At 39.2% G+C, this 21,165-nt stretch overlaps 3 protein-coding genes across 5 annotated transcripts; 2 read left to right on the top strand and 1 right to left on the bottom strand.

Annotated features, from left to right (window-relative positions):
- Window positions 1–1,635: 1,635 nt before the first annotated feature.
- LOC106751800 (DNA mismatch repair protein Msh2) lies at window positions 1,636–16,314 on the top strand. Its single transcript, XM_014632959.1, has 15 exons — window positions 1,636–2,440; window positions 2,510–2,559; window positions 11,380–11,503; window positions 11,842–12,098; window positions 12,228–12,395; window positions 12,483–12,671; window positions 13,235–13,629; window positions 13,757–13,971; window positions 14,122–14,439; window positions 14,535–14,756; window positions 14,899–15,131; window positions 15,219–15,310; window positions 15,429–15,651; window positions 15,740–15,832; window positions 15,985–16,314. Exons 1-15 carry the CDS (start codon window positions 2,410–2,412, stop codon window positions 16,138–16,140), a joined length of 2,766 nt encoding a protein of 921 aa, XP_014488445.1. The 5' UTR covers window positions 1,636–2,409; the 3' UTR covers window positions 16,141–16,314.
- Window positions 2,817–8,352, bottom strand: LOC106751799. Of its 3 annotated transcripts, none has more exons than XM_014632957.1 (3): window positions 8,252–8,352; window positions 4,724–7,678; window positions 2,817–4,471 (listed from the first exon to the last, which is right to left on the bottom strand). In XM_014632957.1, the coding sequence occupies exons 2-3, from the start codon at window positions 7,662–7,664 to the stop codon at window positions 3,123–3,125; spliced, it is 4,290 nt and encodes a 1,429-aa protein (XP_014488443.1). In that variant the 5' UTR covers window positions 7,665–7,678; window positions 8,252–8,352; the 3' UTR covers window positions 2,817–3,122. The 3 variants fall into 3 exon arrangements, with proteins under 3 accessions (XP_014488443.1, XP_014488442.1, XP_014488441.1); XM_014632956.1 differs by having other exon boundaries at window positions 2,948–4,417; window positions 4,544–7,678; XM_014632955.1 differs by having other exon boundaries at window positions 2,948–7,678.
- A 318-nt stretch (window positions 16,315–16,632) lies between the features above and the next one.
- Window positions 16,633–20,735, top strand: LOC106751801. Its single transcript, XM_014632960.1, has 5 exons — window positions 16,633–16,760; window positions 17,298–18,122; window positions 18,325–18,688; window positions 19,178–19,481; window positions 19,668–20,735. The coding sequence occupies exons 1-5, from the start codon at window positions 16,633–16,635 to the stop codon at window positions 19,787–19,789; spliced, it is 1,743 nt and encodes a 580-aa protein (XP_014488446.1). The 3' UTR covers window positions 19,790–20,735.
- The last annotated feature ends 430 nt before the right edge of the window (window positions 20,736–21,165 follow it).

The raw sequence follows: 21,165 nt of genomic DNA, 5'->3' as shown, positions 1-21,165 counted from the left end.
TATTCTCCAAAATGTACGGAAATATATCGTGTCAATCATGTTGAACGTCTATATTTCAGACACTCCCCAGGTTCACTCTTAATTACGCGTGTGAGGCAGCAAAATCACGCACAATTATTTCAATGATTTCCGAGACATTGAGAAATGCGTTGATCGATCATTTGCACCGGCAATATGAGACAGATATTGTGATTATAATTTACCACGTACCGTCTGAAACTATATATTTCTTTTTTTTTTCATTTTGAATATGTGCAGGCTTATTTTGAAGTATCCACTGAACAGGCCTTTTTCTGTAGTATACTTTATGAATTAGAGTAAATATATTCTTAAGTATGATACAATCGATCAGACGAGGAAATCCTTATGTGAAGCTTTAAAGTTAAGGAACAATTGATATAAAATAAATTGATTGAAGTTGATAACACCAAAATATCCTAATTTTATCGTTAACTGTTAAAACTGTACAATATTAAGCAAACTGGCAATCTTATAACTCGACATTTACAAACTCTATATGTAGATTTGTGAAATGCTATGTGTATAATATTGAGAAATATCCAATACAATGTAAAGATTTCTCATATCATATATAAATTGTGAGTGTGTTCTCATATAATTTTCACATATATCCCCTTTAATAAAAAATTTATGTTACTATTAAACAAAATACTATTATTATTATTTTATACATTATGTCAAATATTCATCGATCTGCTTAAATGACTTTTGAGTTAATATAATTAAACTTAATTTTACCTGTAAATAGCCTGTAAAATAAAGATTTTTGTTATAATGCTAGTTTGTTACTTTATATTTGGCATAACTTTCATTTCCAAAATAATATCTATTGCATATATCTAAATTACGAAGGTAATTTAACTAATAAACAATTAGGTAAATATATAGTATAACGCTCTCCCCTCAGATCTATTTGAAATGTTGGTAATGTATGTATTTTAATGCGTAGAATTAATTTTTGAAAACGAAATTTTGTCGGTCATGTATTATTCTTTTTTTTTATTTCAAAGTTTTATTATGTCGGTAAATAAGAAAGTGATAATTTTAGTTTGACGTAAACTTCAACAAATTATATAATATAGCAGCAAATATTTAAACAAATTCAATATTTATTAAAATATCTACTTAATAAAATAAATATTTATTTTATTTAAATATTCACCGCAACTATTCACTGCTATATTTTTTGTTAAAGCAGAGCATGGTTGTGAATAATATGATATTAAAATTAATTACCTTTTTATATAGATTGAAGTTTAGATTTAACATTTCTTTAAAATATAACTATATACACTATAACCATATACATGGCTGCATCGTTTAAGTCCAAGTTCCTATAAATTTCGAAAAATATTTAACAAATGTTATAATTCGACTGATTTTTATTAATTTCGATTAATAGAATTACTTCATGATTAAACCCGTTGCGGTCCGCGCTGTATTCGCAATTTCGTCCCAGCCGGTCCGCACAGATTTCGTCAATCGCTTATCCGCTTGGTACCGTTTACTTTGGAAAACATTTATGAGCTTACTAACGCAACGTACTTATGAATAGGTGGATGTATAAAATAAAAGTTTAAGATTTTGTAAACATTATTTTTTATTCTTCACAGCTTATAATTTACCAGAATAGCGTATGATAGCGTTTAAAACATTCTCCGACATGCAATCCCGGTTTTCTGTCGCAGGTTTCGCGTATATATGTAGTCTCTCTTCTGCCACCCGGAATATTTTTTGTTTGAACATACTGTGCAATTTTTGTGTTTACGCTGCGGATGCAGTGTAATTATATGTAAGGTTCCATCTAATCGCTGTTCCTTGTCGCTGGACGATGGTCGTCCTGTTTTTGTTGTGAGACGCAAGTCCCCAACAAGTCCGAGCGAAAGTTCTTCTCTAAATTGTTTGTGGGAAATCTTCTTGTTGTTCGAATTAACAGTAGATGCTTTGTACGAAATAAAAGCATTAACAATAGACGCTTCCAATCCCCGGAAAAAGAGAACTTTGCACTGATTGGTCAATTAAGTTCTAGTTCTTATCGAAAAACGGCATGTTGATTGGCTACTACGCGAATTTCCGCCGCGTGGCAAACGTGTGGTAAGCCTGTGAGCAGAAGCCATAAACCTTAAGAAATTGACCAATCACAGCCGAATGTGAGGAATGATAGTCGACTGTGATTGGTCTATTTCTTAAGGCTTAAGGCTTAAAGCGCCTATTATAGACCGGGACTTATTGCACTAATTCAACAGTGCAGCTAAAAAGAATAGACCACTAAAGTGCATGAACAGTGAATGAACGTCTGTAACGTATCATTGCAGTTTAAAATATTATAAACAACAATACCTTTTTTGCGTTTCGCTCGTTGCTTGCGTGTTCTATTTCACTGTAACCATGGTACAACCTACTCAACAATTTAGCATGGGTATGTAACAATTTAACCAATTTCGCACAATATTTCTCTTGTTCTAACGTTTATTATTATTTATTTCAGATCCTCCGACGCAACAAGGATTCGTTAGATTTTTTAAAAGTCTTCCGGAGGTAAGTATGCAAAATCCATTGACATACATTCTGTTAATGATAAAAAGCAAGTTATAAAATATGATCACACGATTAGCTATAGTAAATTCTACCTATATGCAAATTGTTGATGATATAATAGCATTTTACAAAAGAAATAGATGTCACAAAAAGTACTATTGCACATAAGGATACATAGACGAAATAGGTTCATAATATATATATATACATATATATATATATATGGTTTTATATAAAATAAAAAATACTCTTAGAAAAAAGAAAATGTATTTTTACTTAAATAAAATATTGTGGGCTGTCTTAGCTCTTTACAATAATTGCTTTATGATAACAATAATGTCCTATAATACTAATTCAAAATATTGTTTGAAATCTCAAGCTTATGATATTGCGATTACATTTGACGGTTTATTTGCTTCATTTTTATTTGCAACTCCGAGTTCATACAAGTTGTTCATAAATAGATGCTCGTAGATGTTAACAGACATTTCGAAGTGTCAATATGACAAATTTTGCTCCGTATAAATAAGTAATTTGTGTAAAAAAGGTAGGAAATGTGATATCTAACCGAAGATCTCTCTGGCTTTTTCTTTGGCTTTGTCATATGTGTTGGTTATTTTGTTGCCAACTCTGGCCCAGAAAGACGGCGGATCCTCCTCTTTTGTCGTAGTTTCTGCGACCTGTGTTGTAGTTTCCGCCGTTGTTGTAGTTTCCGTTTCTGTCGTTCTAGCATCCTCAGCTTCGTCCGTGGCTGGTTTCCTCGTTATCGACCAAGGTATCACCTCAGTTCTTCCTCTGGGCTTTTCCCTAACATCCCACGCTTCTTCACCGTACACAGGCGGCAGGGTGGCGCTGGGATTTGGTGTGACTCTCCTGTAGATATCGTCATTGCGTGCTGTATAAGGTGCTCCGCCGAACACTTCCAGAATCCGCGACTCCATTTTCAGTTCCGTCTGCCCAGGATTTTGACCCGATTGTTTATCCAACGGTGTTGCTTGTTGCGAAGTATAGCTGCTGTGCTGCAGTGGAATTACTCTCGACGGGATATACTCAGAATTTTGATCCAACTGACTGTTAAAGGGAGACACCTCGAATGTAGGCTTCTGTGTTTCTTGTTGTTGTTGTTGCGTGAAGTCGACCGGTTTTCGCTGTTCCGTTTGCTGTGAATGCATGGAGTTATACTCGGGGTAATAAACGTTGTGCGAGCTTTCGACGTTAGTTAAGTCACTTGGGTGATAAGTGTAATGCCATTGTAGGCCCACCGTAGCGTCGTTCGACTTGTGCACCCAATGCAGCCGATCTATGTTCTCTTTCTCGTTGTCGAATCCGTTGCTACCTTGGCTCGGCAGATCGTCGGACTTGGGATGTGTCGCGTGACTGTCGTATCGAACAGTTCCTCTATCATTGATATCAGCCTCTGGATTGATCTCGATTGGTTTGGAAACGTCTTCAGCGTTTACGTCCGCACGCGATGGATTCGAGCTGTATTTTGGATATCGCTGCCTTGGTTTCGGCTTCGATGCCGGCACCGATTGTCCATCGCGATCAGCCTGCTGAGTGAAATCTTCATTAGGATCTGCCTTCTGCGACATTTGCTCCAGCTGCCATTTAAGCTCCTCGTCCCACCCACTTTGTTGAAAAGGATGTTCGGAGTATTGAGCGTCATATCTCGATCTGCCAGGCTTCTGTTCTTGCTCTATTTGTTGCCCACGTTCCAAATGTCCCGGCGTTTGATGTGCGAAATCATCAAATCTGCCAACTTGCTGGGTCAAAAAATCCTCGTTCTGCTGAGTGAAATCTTCTAAGTGCTGACTTCTAGATCTATGCTGTTGCTGCTGCTGCTGTCCAAATTCTAGACGTCCCATCGTCTGTTGCGTGAAATCATGAGATCCTCCAGCTTGCTGGGTCCAATCTTCATTTTGTTGAGTGAAGTCCTCCGAATCCTTGTTTCCAGATCTATGCTGCTGCTGTCCAACTTCTAAATGTCCCATCGTCTGTTGCGTGAAATCATGAGATCCTCCAGCCTGCTGGGTCCAATCTTCATTTTGCTGAGTGAAGTCTTCCGAATCCTTGTTTCCAGATCTATGCTGTTGCTGTCCAACTTCTAAATGTCCCATCGTCTGTTGCGTGAAATCATGAGATCCTCCAGCTTGCTGGGTCCAATCTTCATTTTGTTGAGTGAAGTCCTCCGAATCCTTGTTTCTAGATCTATGCTGCTGCTGCTGCTGTCCAACTTCTAAATGTCCCATCGTCTGTTGCGTGAAATCATGAGATCCTCCAGCTTGCTGGGTCCAATCTTCATTTTGTTGAGTGAAGTCCTCCGAATCCTTGTTTCCAGATCTATGCTGCTGCTGTCCAACTTCTAAATGTCCCATCGTCTGTTGCGTGAAATCATGAGATCCCCCAGCTTGCTGGGTCCAATCTTCATTTTGCTGAGTGAAGTCCTCCAAATCCTGATTTCCAGATTCATGCGGCTGTTGCGACTGCTGTTCCATTGTCTGTTGCGTGTATTCATCATTTCCTTCTGTCTGTTGACGGAAATCTCCCATCTGACGTCTAAGTTCTTCCAAATATTGATCCCTGGGCTTGCCCAATGTACTTACTTGCACGTATCGACCAAATTCACCATTCTGTTGCGTTAAATCCTCCGAGTGATGGCCACCGATAGTTTGCTGTCCCAATTCAAGTTTACCGCTCGTCTGCTGCGTGAAATCGTCAGACCCTGCTGTCTGCTGTTCAAATCCTTCAGTCTGCTGCGTTAAATCCTCCAAATGCTGGTCACCGATAGTTTGCTGTCCCAATTCAAGTTTACCGCTCGTCTGTTGCGTGAAGTCGGATCTCTCTGTCCGCTGTGACAATTGCTCAATTTGCTGCATTAAATCCTCCAAGTGCTGGCCGCCGATAGTTTGCTGCCCCAATTCAAGTTTACCGCTCGTCTGCTGCGTGAAATCATCAGACCCTGCTGTCTGCTGTTCAAATCCTTCAGTCTGCTGTGTTAAATCCTCCGAGTGCTGGCCACCGATAGTTTGCTGCCCCAATTCAAGTTTACCGCTCGTCTGCTGCGTGAAATCATCAGACCCTGCTGTCTGCTGTTCAAATCCTTCAGTCTGCTGCGTTAAATCCTCCGAGTGCTGGCCACCGATAGTTTGCTGCCCCAATTCAAGTTTACCGCTCGTCTGTTGCGTGAAGTCTTCCAGGTGCTGATCGCCCAGAGTCTGTTGCGTCAAGTCCTCCACTTGCTGGGACTCTTGGCCGAACTGCCGATGTTGCTGCGCGAGATCGTCGTGCCCGCTTCTCACTGGACGTTGCTGCCCGTCCCGCTTATACTTCCTGTGATACCTGCTCTCCTGCTGATAGTGTTGATGGGTCTCCTCGGTGCAGTCGGCGGCGCCGTGCGCCACTTGGCCCACGTCCGCGGACCCGGTGACCAGCTGACCCGAGGTCGCCCTGTAGCCGGAATTGTAGGCGGCGCCGCCGGTGTGCGTCTGGGAGTCGTAGCCCTGCCGTGCCGCGTCGTGGTAGCGGCCGAGGTGCTCGTTGTACGCGACCCTGTCGTAATGCGTCCTGTCCGCGCCGTAAGACGCGCTACGATCCGGGTTCCCGTCGGCGCGGCTGGAGGAACTCCAGTGCTCCTCGTAGTGCGTCGTTCGACCCCGTCCGCCGGGATAAGTGCCGCGATCCGGGTAATACACGCGTTGGGAGTTCTCGAATAACTGATTCTGCGCCGCGCTGGAAGCCCGGTGGAGGCTGTCGGCGACGATCGCGCGCTGAGCCTCGTCGAAGCCCGCGTGAAGTCCGCTGGAGTGGGCGTTCTGCGAGCGATAGTCGCCGATCACCGGCCTCTGGACGTAACCGGACGAGGACAACGCAGCGGTGATTTGGGACGAGTGAGTCGGCTGAGGCGTGGGATGCGCCCGAGATACGTAGGTCTCGTGGCTCTGGTAAGTCCTCTGGCTCTCCGTGCCGTACGCGCCCGCGGAAGGATAGGTGTAGGAGGGCGCGTGCTGGCTGGTATCGGCAGCGAAGGTCTCCCTCTGCTGCTGCTCGCCGGCGTAATGGTGCGTAACGGTGGACGGGACGCGATGCTGAGTAGTCGTCAGTTGTTGCCTGTACGCGTCACTTTCGGCGGTTTGCAGATCGTCGCTGCGGAGCCCGGCCGTTTCCTGCGTCAGACTCGAAGCGGAGCTCGCGACGGTGGCCACCTGGCCGACGTTGGACGTCTGATGGAACTGTCTTCTGAAGCCGTCGAGCTGCTCGTGCAAGTTCTGCCGCAACTCCTGCTGCAGGTCCGGGAGCGAGCCGACAGTCACCTGAGGGGACGTGCTGTAGCTGGAGGTGTAGTTCTTCTTGTAGTAGCTGACCTTCTTAGGCCCGGTCACGTACTGACCCTCCTCTTCGTAGACGCGCCCGCGGCCCCCGTCGGTCCTGTAAGCGTCCACTCTGCTCCAATTCTCTGGGAGGCTCGTCTCCGCGCGCTGGTGCCCGCTCGTTTGCCCGCTCGTCTGCCCACGCTGACGATTCACCTGCGAGTACCCGTACTCCCCGAAGTCCTCCAGCCTCTCGCTCTGGCCGTCGATTCGCCTCGACGACGACGACTGTTGTTGGCTCTGCACTCTGCTGTATCCGCTTTCTTTCGTCACCGACGACGCCCCTACCTGATCCACGTACGCGCTCTGGGAGTCGAGATGCTGGCTACTCGGCAGGTGCAACGACTCGTATTCCCGATGACCGCTCAGTCGGTCCAACTCGACCGCACCGTCCGGCACGTTGCCCGTACCGTAGGACGACGTGAAGTTCTTCTTGTAATATCGGACCCTCTTCGAGCCTTCCACGTATTGCCCTCGTTCTTCGTGCACCTTGCCCTGCCCGTTGCTCGTGCCATACTGATTGCGCTCGGTCCAGTTGCCCGGCCTGGCGTAGTCCTGCTCATTCAGAGTACCTTGTATCAAACCAGCATGGTCCAGGTGACTTCCGCCGGACGTCTGACGGCTCTGGTAGGATGAGTGACTACTTTCGTAGAAGTTGCAGGATTCTATGCAGCCGCTCGGCGCGGACAGCGCCTCGACAAACAACGCGGATAAGACTATTATTCGCCCCACCGCCATAATCCGTCCGATCTCTGAAATGAGAAGAGAATTTGTGGATGGATTTATATATATATTTGTCCCACTCTCCCTTCTATCATGCATGTCTCGCGATTTAAAGGGAATCACAAAAAATTCCCTTTCTTCCGAATCTGCAGTTTTTATAAGGTATATCGGCGTTCGTTCGTTCACGCACATCGAACGAAACTCGTGGTCAGTTTTAATTAACGGATTTGGTAAAACAATAGTGATTTTAGAAGTAATATGAGGAACGAAGGGCTTTTGGGAAACGTGATGATGCAACATTATCTCTTAGTTTTGAATATCAACTTCTCTGTAATCGGTAACTTCGAGAGAAAGAGAGGCGCGATATGAGATGCTGAGTGTTCAATAGATTAAATTTCGAATTTATTATGGCGTTAAGAAATTGGCTTCTCAAAATCAGAAAGTCTGCCTTGACAATGAAAAAGAGGAAGAAATGTGACTTTAGATCCGTGCGGTTCTTTACGTTTTTACTTTGCCCAAATTGGTACTTTCACAATTTTACTCGCACACTCAACTCACACCTGTCGTTATTGAAGCGATGAAGCGATACAACATTTCGTTACCTTATATAATGAAAGAGACGCACAGTTCGAAATTGTTAATGCGGAGATGTTCTCACTAACACTGTAGGCTGACATGTAGCAAGCGCCGATTGCCGCAAATCCATTTATGTTCTCTTCCCCTTCTTCTCATCGATGATTCTCAAAGCATTCCTTCTCGCTCCTACATATTAACGATCTGTTCTTTTTATTCATCGCAGCCCGGACTCGTCTTTATCACGTACTATTCTCAGAAAATCAAAACTTGACTGTATCGTTGCCTATACAAGTGCCAATAAGAAAATATATTTCACTTGCGCGTAATATATTTGTCAGATGTATAATTGCTGCGTTATGTCGTTTACACGCGCATATTTGCATTATTCTGTGACATCGACAAATTATGGATTACATTTTGTCTCCTTCACACACGATCACCAAACGGTCCTTCGCTCTTGATAACGTAAGACCTCGTGATGTTAAAAATATCTCCACCTTATATAATACATTTTACATACATATAATGAATTTTTTGCTCGAAGATAAACGAGATTCTCACAAACTTGTTTATAATCGTACATTAAATGGAGTTACATGGAAAAAAACCGTTGTACGTAGAAGAAAGGTTCCTTGCGAGGAACACGTTTGCTTGTCAGAAGAAAATATTAGGTACTTTCTCAGTAGAAAATAATCGTATATAACATAATCGTGAATTTACGTAATTACTCCGGGGAAAAATGATCATATATGATTATATATAATTATATTTAATTATATAAAACTATATAAAATTATATATGCATTTTGCCCATACATGTTACACATATAATATGTCCGTACGAAAAAAATGATGTTATGTCATTTAATTAAATGTCGATGTCACGTGCTGTCGGAAGTAGCCAGATTTACCTCGATTATATTTACATACAATTTGTAAACAATAATATTTTTTAATTATGGATACATGTGATTATATGTAGTTATATATTATACAAATTTCACATATTGATCTTTCTTCCCCCGGGACGTTGAAATGTAACACACTTGAGAAACTTGTATTCACATCCTATTGGTCATATCCTCATAGATTACCTACGCAATAACATTCTTGAATCTCGAACAAAAAAATGCATGATACATTCTATTCGTGTGTACATATATATATATATATATACGGCAGCCAACACCACGACTTCCAGGTAATAGCTGTAAGTGGTTTTCCATATTCCATGTTTGGCTTGATGTGTCATTGCTTAAGTCATTCTGGATTTGTAACATCCTTGTCGAGACAGTCAGATTTACTTTCATTCAGTAATAGTCAAAGTAATTTCGAGGTTGCCGTTACGCAAAGGCCGTAACTTCCCCAATGACATTTTTCTCTTTAATTACACACTACAAAAACGGAATTAATCTCGCAAACGTTTTCTCATCTTGTATCTTGTCGGAATACGACGATATATAGCATGTCCTTTAAAAAAGTTTGTAAAAAACGGGACACTTGCAAAAACAAAAGAACGGTGGCCTACTTATGATAGAAATTACTGACCTTCCTGGAATATGAACTGTAACCTTTTATCATGCTAAGGGTGAATGATGCTTCCATGAGAGCGACCTCGATATGTAGGTATCATTGGAGCTGATGGGGATTCCCCATCACAAGGCTAACATGTATAAAGATAGGGAGTCCCAACTTAAACAATCATGAAGGAAATATTTATATCGAAGATTTCTTTTATTTTTATTCATATTTCACACATTATTTATATGTTATGACTTAGCATATTATCGCTGTTTTAATATTATTTATTCTCTTGTTCTCCATAGGAAGTTTGGATTTTTTATGTGTAAATTATGTATTCTTAAAAAGTCATATAAATATAGTCGATAGATATGATATGTATAGATTTCCAGCAATCTTAGAATATCCAAGTATAATATTGGTGGAAAGAACGTTCATTTATAGTTCCGTTGAATCGTAAAATGGAAAAATTTTCAAACTTACGTGTGTCCTTCCATTGAGGGGAATATGAGGAAAACATTGATTGAAAGTCTCGGCTTCTGTGAAATCGTGCGCATCGAAGTTGTGACGACCTATAACATTCTGACCCTCCCGATAGACATTGACCTACAGATACGTTACAAGATTTTAATTTCTCAGAAGTATGAAATATACGACGATATTTCGTGAACGATACCACGTTAAATAAATGTAAAAATATTTTCTAGAAGTGTCTAAAAGACGAGAGTTTTATTTATTGTTATGTTCACATATTTAATAATAAATGTAGTATTAGATTTAAGGAAAAATTATGTAATAAGTTATTAAAATATATATTTTATATATCTCTCTAAAATATATATTTTATATATCTTTCCACAGGAATCTTTTTAATTTTTCTCTTTTATGAGTTATTTTATTTCAGTTTATGAATATATCGTGATAGCTCCATTATATTTATGAAAATTCAATTTATATATGTGTGTGTGTGTGAATAATGGAGATAATGTGTGAAATATAAATAATGGAGAATAAGAGAATAAATAATATTAAAACAGCGATAATATGCTAAATTATAAAATATAAATAATGTGTGAAATACGAATAAGAATAAAATAAATTTTCGGTATAAATATTTTCTTCATGATTGTTTAAGTTGGAACTTCCTATCTTTATACATGTTAGCCTTGTGATGGGGAATCCCCATCAGCTCCAATGATACTTACGTATCGAGATCGCTCTCATGGAAGCTCTCATTCACCCTTAGCATAATAAAAGGTATATATATACACGAATCGTAGATATATATATATTAACGGTTTATAATATAGTGTTAATATTTCTGAAATTATAATTGTAACATTATTTTCGAAGAAAGATACTTATCTCTAGAAGAGCTTATGATTTATGCGAATGGGTCAAGGATGCCTTTAAATGACAAGTTAAAGCATGAGATTCAGTTCACAATATGCAGTGACGCATTTTGTGCTCCTCTTTCGTCATAATAACATGATCTGGGAATATTGATAATACGTTTTTATACGAATTTTGATAATACGTTTCTTGAGACATTTCTTTATTTTCCATAGTACTGCGAAACTCGAAGAAAGTCTTGATTGACAAAATAGCGTAATTTAATAATTGTATGTTTCAGAAACTGGACACGACCATACGGTTCTTCAATAGATCAGAATATTACACAGTTCACGGGAGTGATGCTTTGTTTGCTGCGCAAGTAATATTTAAAACGACATCTGTTTGCAAAATGATCGGAGCTGGTAAATTTGGCCATTTAAATGATTCGAGAAACTTTATACTCTGAAATTACTTATTCAATATTCTCATATATATTTAAGTTGTTACAAATATTTGCTGGAACAATTATTTTAATTTTTAATTCGCTGTTAGTTCTTACATTCTCATATTTTTGATATGTTTTAGTTGCTACATATACATTCAAATATTGTTTAAATGTCCTTATCCAATTTATTCAAGTTATTTTAAAAAGTCTTATCAACGGTGATATTCCTCAATGCGTGAATATAGTTTGGATTTAACGTTTAATTCGCGCGCTGCAAGAAAGCGAATTAATTATTAATCATTTTTTTAAATATAGAGCCATATAAGACGGAAGGAGTTATACTCAACAAAAGTCACTTCGAGACACTTGTGCGTGACCTGTTATTGGTACGGCAATACAGAGTTGAAGTTTATGTCAATCAGGGCTCCTCTAAAAATCAAAATTGGGTTCTGGAATACAAAGGTTCACCGGGCAATTTATCCCCTTTCGAAGATCTTTTATTCGGCAATAATGATATAGCCGTAGGTGTGTCTGTAATAGCTGTGAAACTTGGTACAGAGGGAAAATCCAGAGTAAGTTGTATGCGATAAGAAGTGCTATATAATATAATAACTATCATACATATGATATTCGAAAGAGAGAAATTATACATTCCAATGTAAAAAAAAAATAGTGCTGTAAGTCACTTTTTTATGTTCTAGGTCGTCGGTTTAAGCTGTGTGGACGTGATTTCAGCGTTAATTTCAGTCGCCGAGTTTCAAGACAACGAGTCATTTTCGAATCTAGAATCACTCGTCGTGACTCTTGCACCGAAAGAATGTTTATTGATTCAAGGAGAAGGCAGTCACGAATTTCAGATTCTTAAACAAGTATGTATTTGAAAATTTCGCATGTACTCTCCAATTATATTCTCAAAAAAGCATAATACTACTATTTTTATTTCTCTCTTTTCTTAGTTGATGGAAAGAAACAACGTATTGGTGACTCTGAAGAAAAAAAGTGAATTTTCCAGTGACTCGATCATAGAAGACTTAAACACATTGATCAAATTCAAGAAAGGACAAAAACAGAATGCTCAATCTCTACCTGAAGTTAATTTAAATATAGCCATGTCTGCTACATCTGCTCTCATCAAGTATTTAGATGTATGTGTCGTTATAATTTTATTTAAAAAATCATACATAAAATCTTGCACTTTCATTATATCTAATCTTAATGATACATTTTCACGTATATTTTTACAGGGTGTTCCACCTAACTCGAGCAACTGAAATATCTCGTTTGTTTTTTATGATAGAAAAAAAATATCGGAGGGAAACATTGGTCGGTTCGGATGGGTAAATATTATGATGGACCAGAAATTTTGTTCAAGGTCATATTTTTCCGAAATTTCAAGGCCATTAGAGTTTTTTTTTAATGGAACGACATATTTTTATCATCACTTCATGATAGCCGAAGTCAAGACGAATCCTAACGGCTATAATACTATGGCCTTCACATGATCTTGAATACGGGAAATCCCCTCCGAACCAATGTTTTCCTCTGACATTTTTTTCTATCATAAAAAACAAACGAGGTATTTCAGATGCCCGAGTTAGTTAGGCACACTCTATATGTATAGAGAAATGATTTTCTTCCTCGAGATTATCAATATTAAAAACTAAGAGATTTTCGGCGCGATATTTATATATGATTCCGGATTTTTTAGTTGACATCAGACGAAGGCCATATGAATCAGTTTGTCTTGAAACAAGTGGAGCAGTCGCGATATTTGAGATTGGATTCGGCAGCAATAAAGGCTCTTAACATCGAGCCGCGTGTCGATTCGGTCTCGAATTTGCATGGGAATCCCGCCGCTAGTATCTTAACACTTCTAGATAAATGTAGAACCGCACAGGGCCATAGACTAATCGCACAATGGGTTCGTCAGCCTCTCCGAGACTTATCTCTGATAAAAGAACGGCATGACATTGTTGAATTATTTGTGAGAAATAATGAATTGAGATCTGCTCTTTGCGAGGATTATCTGAGACGTATACCCGATTTGCAACAACTCGCCAAGAAACTAGCTAGGAAGAAGTCAATGTTGCAAGATTGTTACAAGTGAGTCGTCTCGTTATTAAATAACGGCTGCTCCACCGTCATTATAAAATATTATAGATTACAAAATACAACGTTTATAGAGAATATGTGTACGTACGGATGTCTTTTAGATGCATGCATATTTTAGGATTTACCTCTGTGTGTCGTACATACCGAAGTTATTGGAGCAACTTGCACCGGAGGCGAGTCTGGCCGCACTGAAAGCAATGATAACAGACCCTTTGAAAGAATTAGTCGAGGATATGGATAAGTTTCAACAGCTGGTGGAACAGACAATTGATTTAGACGCTGCTGAGAAAGGAGACTTCATGGTCAATCCAGGATTTTCAGAAGATTTCAAAGGTAAGGACTTTTTATATATTAATTGTACTTTTCCGCTTAGCAAAACGAGATATTTAAAATGCAATGAAAATTCAACTCAATCGATATTATATTATATTACATAACGTTACAAAATTGTATAATTATTAATAATCATTTGATATTGTGCAGTTTTAAAAGATGCCATGGATGAAATAGAGGAAGTGATACAACAGCAGCTCGGTAAAGTGGCGGACGATCTCGACGCAGAAGCGGGGAAAGCGATAAAGTTAGAATCCAACCAACAATTCGGCTATTACTTCCGTGTCACATTGAAGGAGGAGAAAATACTTCGGAATAAGAAGCATTACAACATATTGGACTCCAACAAGGCCGGTGTGAGATTCCGAAATGGCAAATTGAACGAACTGAACGACGACTTCATTGCTGCCAGAAATAAATACATGGATAAACAGAAAGATGTTATTACGGAGATTATGGAAATAGCAGGTTTGTGCTGACGTCCCATCGCTTGAATTATTCAGATATACTAAAACTACCGTGTGATAACAGTATAAATATGAATTAACATATCATGTATATAGCTGGTTACAGTGAAACAGTGCGTTCTATCGGCGGTATCCTGGCATGCCTCGATGTCCTCGCCGCATTCGCCTCGGCCGCAGTGAGCGCTAACAAGGTGTATGTGCGCCCTGATATGCTGTTGAGCGAGGAAGGTGAACTGAATCTCGTTCAAGTTAGACATCCGTGCCTGGAAATGCAACAGGGAATAGACTACATTGCTAACGATGTCAACTTTAAGCGAGGTAAAATACAAAACTCTTCCAGCTCCAAAACCGTCCTCTCATGCAGCCGATCTAATCGTGCTTTTCTTTTCTTCCACGAATTATTTGGTATCGCTAAGGAATCCTTTGAGTTTCACTTTGAACTTCGTTCACTCGCTTATAGATCAGTGTCACTTCTGCATTATAACCGGGCCAAATATGGGAGGTAAAAGTACTTACATCAGGTCTGTCGGCGTAACCGCACTGATGGCTCACATTGGTAGTTTTGTCCCCTGTGACAAGGCAACTATATCGTTGCTTGACTGCATACTGGCTCGGGTGGGAGCCGATGATTCTCAGTCGAAAGGATTGTCCACCTTCATGATGGAGATGATAGAAACCGCTGCTATCTTAAAAGTAATTTCTATATTTACCGTTACCGTGCTTTTATAGATTAAAGATGTGATATTATGTATCGTAATCTGTCGTATGTTTCCGATGCAGACGGCAACGTGTAATTCTCTCGTAATTATCGATGAACTGGGCAGAGGAACATCAACGTACGAGGGTTGCGGTATAGCGTGGTCGATAGCAGAGTGAGTATACAATAAGGGAAAAGCCGTTACTTCTGTTAATTTGTTTCCCCACGAAGGGGAGAATTTGCAGAATACTGTAAGGTATCATTTATCGGCGAAAGTATTTGATGTTATCCAGACATTTGGCGAAGGAGATCAAATCGTGCTGTCTGTTTGCTACACACTTCCACGAGATCACCAGATTAGCTGAGGAGATACCCGCGGTAAAAAATCAACATGTCACTGCTCTCGTCGAGGACGATAAATTGACGTTACTTTATAAAGTGAAACCGGGAATTTGCGATCAAAGTTTCGGCCTGCACGTCGCAAAAATGGCTAGTTTTCCGCAGGATGTAATAGAGGTGTGTGTATTTGTATATATTTGTTCCGTATTTGCGTGATATGATTTTATGCATGTGTGCTTCGTGCATTAATATATGAAATTTTCAGTTCGCCAAAAGAAAACAAGCAGAATTAGAAAATTATCAATGCGTAGTTTTCGAGGGATCCGACAATCCTCGTAAGAAGCAGAAGATTATTCAGGTAATTTGACTAATATTTATGTTTCTAACAATATGCGTGCGATGTTTCTAACAAGTGTGTGCGATAATTTATATCTGGCGATATTCGGGAATGTTTATCGTTAATGATAAGAGCGACGGATGATAGTTTTGAGTCGTATAATGGTGTTGCAGGAAGCCGAAGAACTAATTTTGCAGTTCCTCACGAAATGCAGTTCTTCGGATCGATCATTATCCGATACCGATTTGGAAAAGCGGATATCATCGCTGAAGGAGGACGTACTTTCTCACAAGAACTCCTACATCGAAGCATTGTCCGCCGCTTCTTGAATAAAACTGAAAATTCCTTGACAATTGTCCGTCACCAGAATGCGTTATAAGAAAAATGTATAACGCGACGAGCAGTATTATTACTTTTGCATTCCTGTAAGTCCCAAGTCGAAAGGCAAAATCCTGTATAGATAATTTTTATTAAATTTTTATCAAACTGATTTCTACGTCACATTTTCACACACACACACACACCATGCATTAATCTTACCTTCGTCATTGACGATATTCTTCCGTGATTTCTCCAATAGGAATTTTCGAGAGTCGGAATTTGAAGTAAAACAGCGGAGTTTGATCATCCCGACGAAAAACCCGCGCGTTTCCACGATTATACCGTCCACCGGTAACTATATTGATTCACACTACCGCTATTGTAACCTTGAACTTGACTAGCGTATTCGCTCGGTCCTGGGGAGTGTCGGGAGTGTCTGAAGGCCTGTATCAGTGACTGTTGATCGTACACTTTTCTATCGTTTTTATCAATTAATAATTATGGATCCCGCGGTCTTCCCGGAGGAGATTTGGATTAAGATTTTATTATACTGCGATGTACCTGACATTATTGCGTTTGGCAGCACTTGCAAATACTTAAGGAAAACATCGGACACCGATTATCTATGGTGAGCGTTTAGGTTAGGCGTACACGAAATTCTCCTTTAATCGGACGGATTTTGAGAGAATTTTTGAGCGATGCGTCGCGCGAAACGCACGATCCCGCGATCGCGCGGTTAACAGGTCGGATCTCGTTCGCTAATTTCACCGAAATCCGTCGTACGGAATTTTTGTATACGACAGAAGCGATTCAACCTCCTTCCTCGGGAGCGTTTCACGCCAGATATAACGTAAAGCGAAAACCAACTGATATAAAAGAAACGTCAGACGTGTTATCAACACTCGGCGCTTCAAACGAAATTATTTCAACCGTACGAACGGACGTACTTTGTATCTTAATTTCTTCGTGAGATAGCTTAATTATTTCGCGAGATAGCTTATTTACACATGGTCAACACGCTTTCGGAGAAATTACCTAAATATCTTGCAGCGAATTTTCTCAACAAGTTGACCCTCGAAATGCGGCGAATGTTATATATGCCAGTTATGTAACGTGTATTATTTGTTTCCGATTTTCGAGATAACATTTTGCATTGTACTTGCAGGAAGATGAAGTGGCTGCAGCTGATTTCGAAGGTACACTTTAAATTCCCGGATATAAAGTGTCTGCAGTTACTCAGCGTTAGTTTCAAAGCTATGTGCTACAGATTGCACATGGTGATAACGCTGGGGGAGAACGTACCTTTTCCAAAATGTTACCACTGCAGTGGTTACACGTGTCAGAGGAACTGCGTGGAGGGTTCCAGCGCTAAAGTGGTCATCGAGATCGGGAACAAGTACACGTGGGTTATCACGCCGTTCTTCGGGCTGAGGAGGCACTTCTCAATGTTCGGCATTCCGAGATACAACAATAAAACACACGTGGAACAGACGCAGACGCAAAATATACCCAGCAGTAGCACACGCTCAAAACCCGAGACGAAGTCACTAGCCAAGAGATTGAAGCTGTTGAAACTGTCGGAACTGGCGACCGCGAAGATCCCGCGCGCGAGCGGCCCGTTTTGCGTATTCTGCAACCCCGTGAAGCTGTACAGGGAAAAGCGTAGATTAGTCACGTATCAGAACGATCCGATGTGTTACACCAGACCAAACCCGATTTATCAGAAGCTTATAAACGGTTATTGCACCGACACAGTAGAGGTCCTCGGCATTCCGAACGTGGACATCGTGAGTCCGGCGGAGGCCTTACTGTGCGAGGGCACATTCCCGGTTCTCAAAACCTTCATCGATCATCTGTTTCACCAAATGGGCTTGACTACGACGTTAAGAAAACCGAATACCGTGCTCATGTTTTGCGAACCGTTGGCTATGCAGCCAACGTTGAGGAAACAATTGTTACATTACTTGTTCCAAGAGGTCAAAGTAGCGAGGTATGGCCGCTTATTAATATTCCAAATATATCCTTGAAATATTACCGTAAATATTTAAAGTATCAATCAAAGAAGTGGTTGAAATAGTACGGCGGGATATTCCGCGTATATTCGACACTAAGAATATTTCATACTTGTATTACGCACCGTTTTTCACCGTCGATAGCTATTTGTAGAATTTTACAAGGGAAGGTTTTTGCAGAGTGTGCCTGGTGCCCAAACCTTTGGCAGCGTGCGCCATGCTGGATGTCGAAACTTGCGTGGTGGTCGACAGCGGTGCCCTGAGCACAACGGTGGCGGTCGTAATAGGAGGCCGGGTTATACCGCAGCGCTGGCGGCTGCTGCCTGTGGGCGGCTGGCACGTTGCTTATCATTTGAAGCAAGCTCTGCACTGGCAGCCGAAGGAGTACCATCAAATCCCTATATCCTATTTAGATATTCTGGCCGTCAAAGAAAGATGCAGGCTGAGTTACAACATTAAGAACGAGGAGAAACGTCTGGGGCCGAAGGCGAGGGAGCACATTAATCTTCGGGTTGATAGTTATGCAGATTATAAACAATTTTGGGTATGTACAACCGGAATGTGCTAATATATATATTTTGTTTTTTTCAAAACTGCTTTATGATATATATGTATATATGTATATATCCATATAGGGTGAGCCAAAAGTCTGGATACAGTCGAATATCTCATAAAGCAGTTTTGAAAAAAATGCTTTAAACAAAAGTTACAAGGTTTAAAAAGAGCCATTTACTGATCTTATCAATTTGACCTTGGATGGAGGCGTCAAAGTCAAGCGAAAGTCAACTTCATTTTTCTTTTTTTACGGAATCGTATAGATTTCTCAGCACGAATCAATTGCTCTATTCATTTGACGTCTTCAACCAAGGCCAAACTGATAAGGTCATAAATAAATCTTTTTAAAACCCTACAATTTTTGTCTAAGGCATTTTTTTTTTTTAATTTCATCGTTTACGTGATATTCGACTGTATCCAGACTTTTGACCCATCTTGTATATAGATGTAACGGTATGTTCTGCATTATTGTTTCTAGAGAGTATCGTTAGGATCCGAGTTGTACATAGCTCCTGAAATGATGTATATCAGCCTTGGTTTACCTCAAGTTATAAAAGACGTGACTTCCGGACTGTCGGAGGATGAAATGCACGATTGTCTTTCGCGTATTCTACTCACTGGCGGGAATACAGATCTTTCGGGCTTTGAGCTGAGGCTTACTAAAGACCTGGTTGAACTGTTGCCGGAATATAGCAACGTTTTAGAAGTGAGAAGTTGCCCTGGTACACACAGTTGGAACGTCGCAATGGGATCTACATATGTGCCTTTAGCTGTACATCCGGGTGAGCATCGGCAGATATTACATATAGTTCTGCACGTAATAGTAATTAAATAGAATCACGATAAGCACGACGTTGAAATCAATCTAAATATTGTAGAAGAATATAGAAGTAAAAAAACATGTCGAAATGCATTAGGAAATTGCAAAAACCCAGTGAGACGGAATAATATCTTAAAATGGATTTCAGATAAAACTCCTCCGGAATATATCGAAGGTAATCCATTTTGGCTGTCACGAGAAGAATACGTATTGTTTGGATGTGAATCTCTAGAACACAGTAATGAAGATATAATAGGTGATACTTTATAATATTAAAGCCTCATTCACCGTATTAACCGTAAGACGCGCGCGATTATTTACTGCATAATATCGAGAAAGTAAATGTTACCATCATTAAGTATATATTTTCTCTTATATTGTCTATAAATTGAAAGAAATTATTTAAATAGTTGAAGGGGCCTGAAACATTCCAAAGTATAACTAGCATGTTCACTATTTAAGGGCACCTGATGTGTTTCTCGAATTTTGCTATTTAAAATTTATTTACTATGCTAATATAGTACACATGTAAGATATATATACTAGATGTTCTATTTTTCAATCTATGCCGGATGAAATGTCCGAGACGAGATAAGATGGGCGAAACTTTATTTTACTTAAATTTAAATTTCTATTTATTTTATATCGAATATTATTACGTCACAAAGGTAGTCTTTGTTTTAGATGCGTTAAACGTTTTTAGATGTTTTTGTTTTTATTTGGATATTAATAAAAAGAGATTTATGTGTGTGTGTGTGTGTATATATATATATATATATATATCTATATCTATATATGTATACAGGTGTCCCCTACTCAACTATCATAAACTATTCTGATGATTATATTCTGGGAGTTAATTAGAATTGAAAATCCTAATATAAAAACCAACATATCGCATAATCAAATTCATTCAGGCTTATGATTATGCGTACCGATCATTCATTGTTGATTTTTACAGCTCAACTGATGTATTTTTTAAAATAATACAATGCATAAATATAAAAGAGAGACACTATATACAATTCTACGATTTGTTACTTATATTATGTACAAAGATTAGACTTTTTGCATAGATAAAAGGAACATCTTGTATATATGCTCTAAAACTGCCCCCATTAACTTTGAAACTTATGGCATTTAGATTTTCACATACACACTATACATATATACATATATATACATATATATTATTAGAGATAATATATATATATATATATATATATTATTAGAGATATATTAATAGTATTTCGAGAAATTATGAAGCTTTATATAAAGCTGATTGATAGTTACGGTAGTTTCGTATATTCGTTACTAGCTCTACCAGGACTATTTAGCACTTGATGCTACTCAAGCCAGTGCAATGTTACATGTTGATGGCATGAATATTTTAAAGCTGCAATATGAAGTTTCAGTGCCATCTAAGCAAGTTTAAATCGTAAAGCTATTATTTTTTATGTACATAGCACATCTAGTAAATTGTTTTGTAAATATAGAATAACGAAGCTGCTTACATTAAAACATCATTATATCGATAAACGTCAAGTATTTTATATATATATATAAAATTTATATAAATATATAAATATATATATTATATATATATATAATTATATATATTATAATATATATATATATATATATAT

The sequence above is a fragment of the Dinoponera quadriceps genome, unplaced genomic scaffold (genome assembly GCF_001313825.1).
Source record: "Dinoponera quadriceps isolate SergipeBrazil2010 unplaced genomic scaffold, ASM131382v1 scaffold179, whole genome shotgun sequence".
In the NCBI taxonomy this organism is placed as follows: Eukaryota; Metazoa; Arthropoda; class Insecta; order Hymenoptera; family Formicidae; genus Dinoponera; species Dinoponera quadriceps.
Note: the sequence above shows the minus strand (reverse complement) of the source record. Positions and strands in the feature narration are given on the sequence as shown.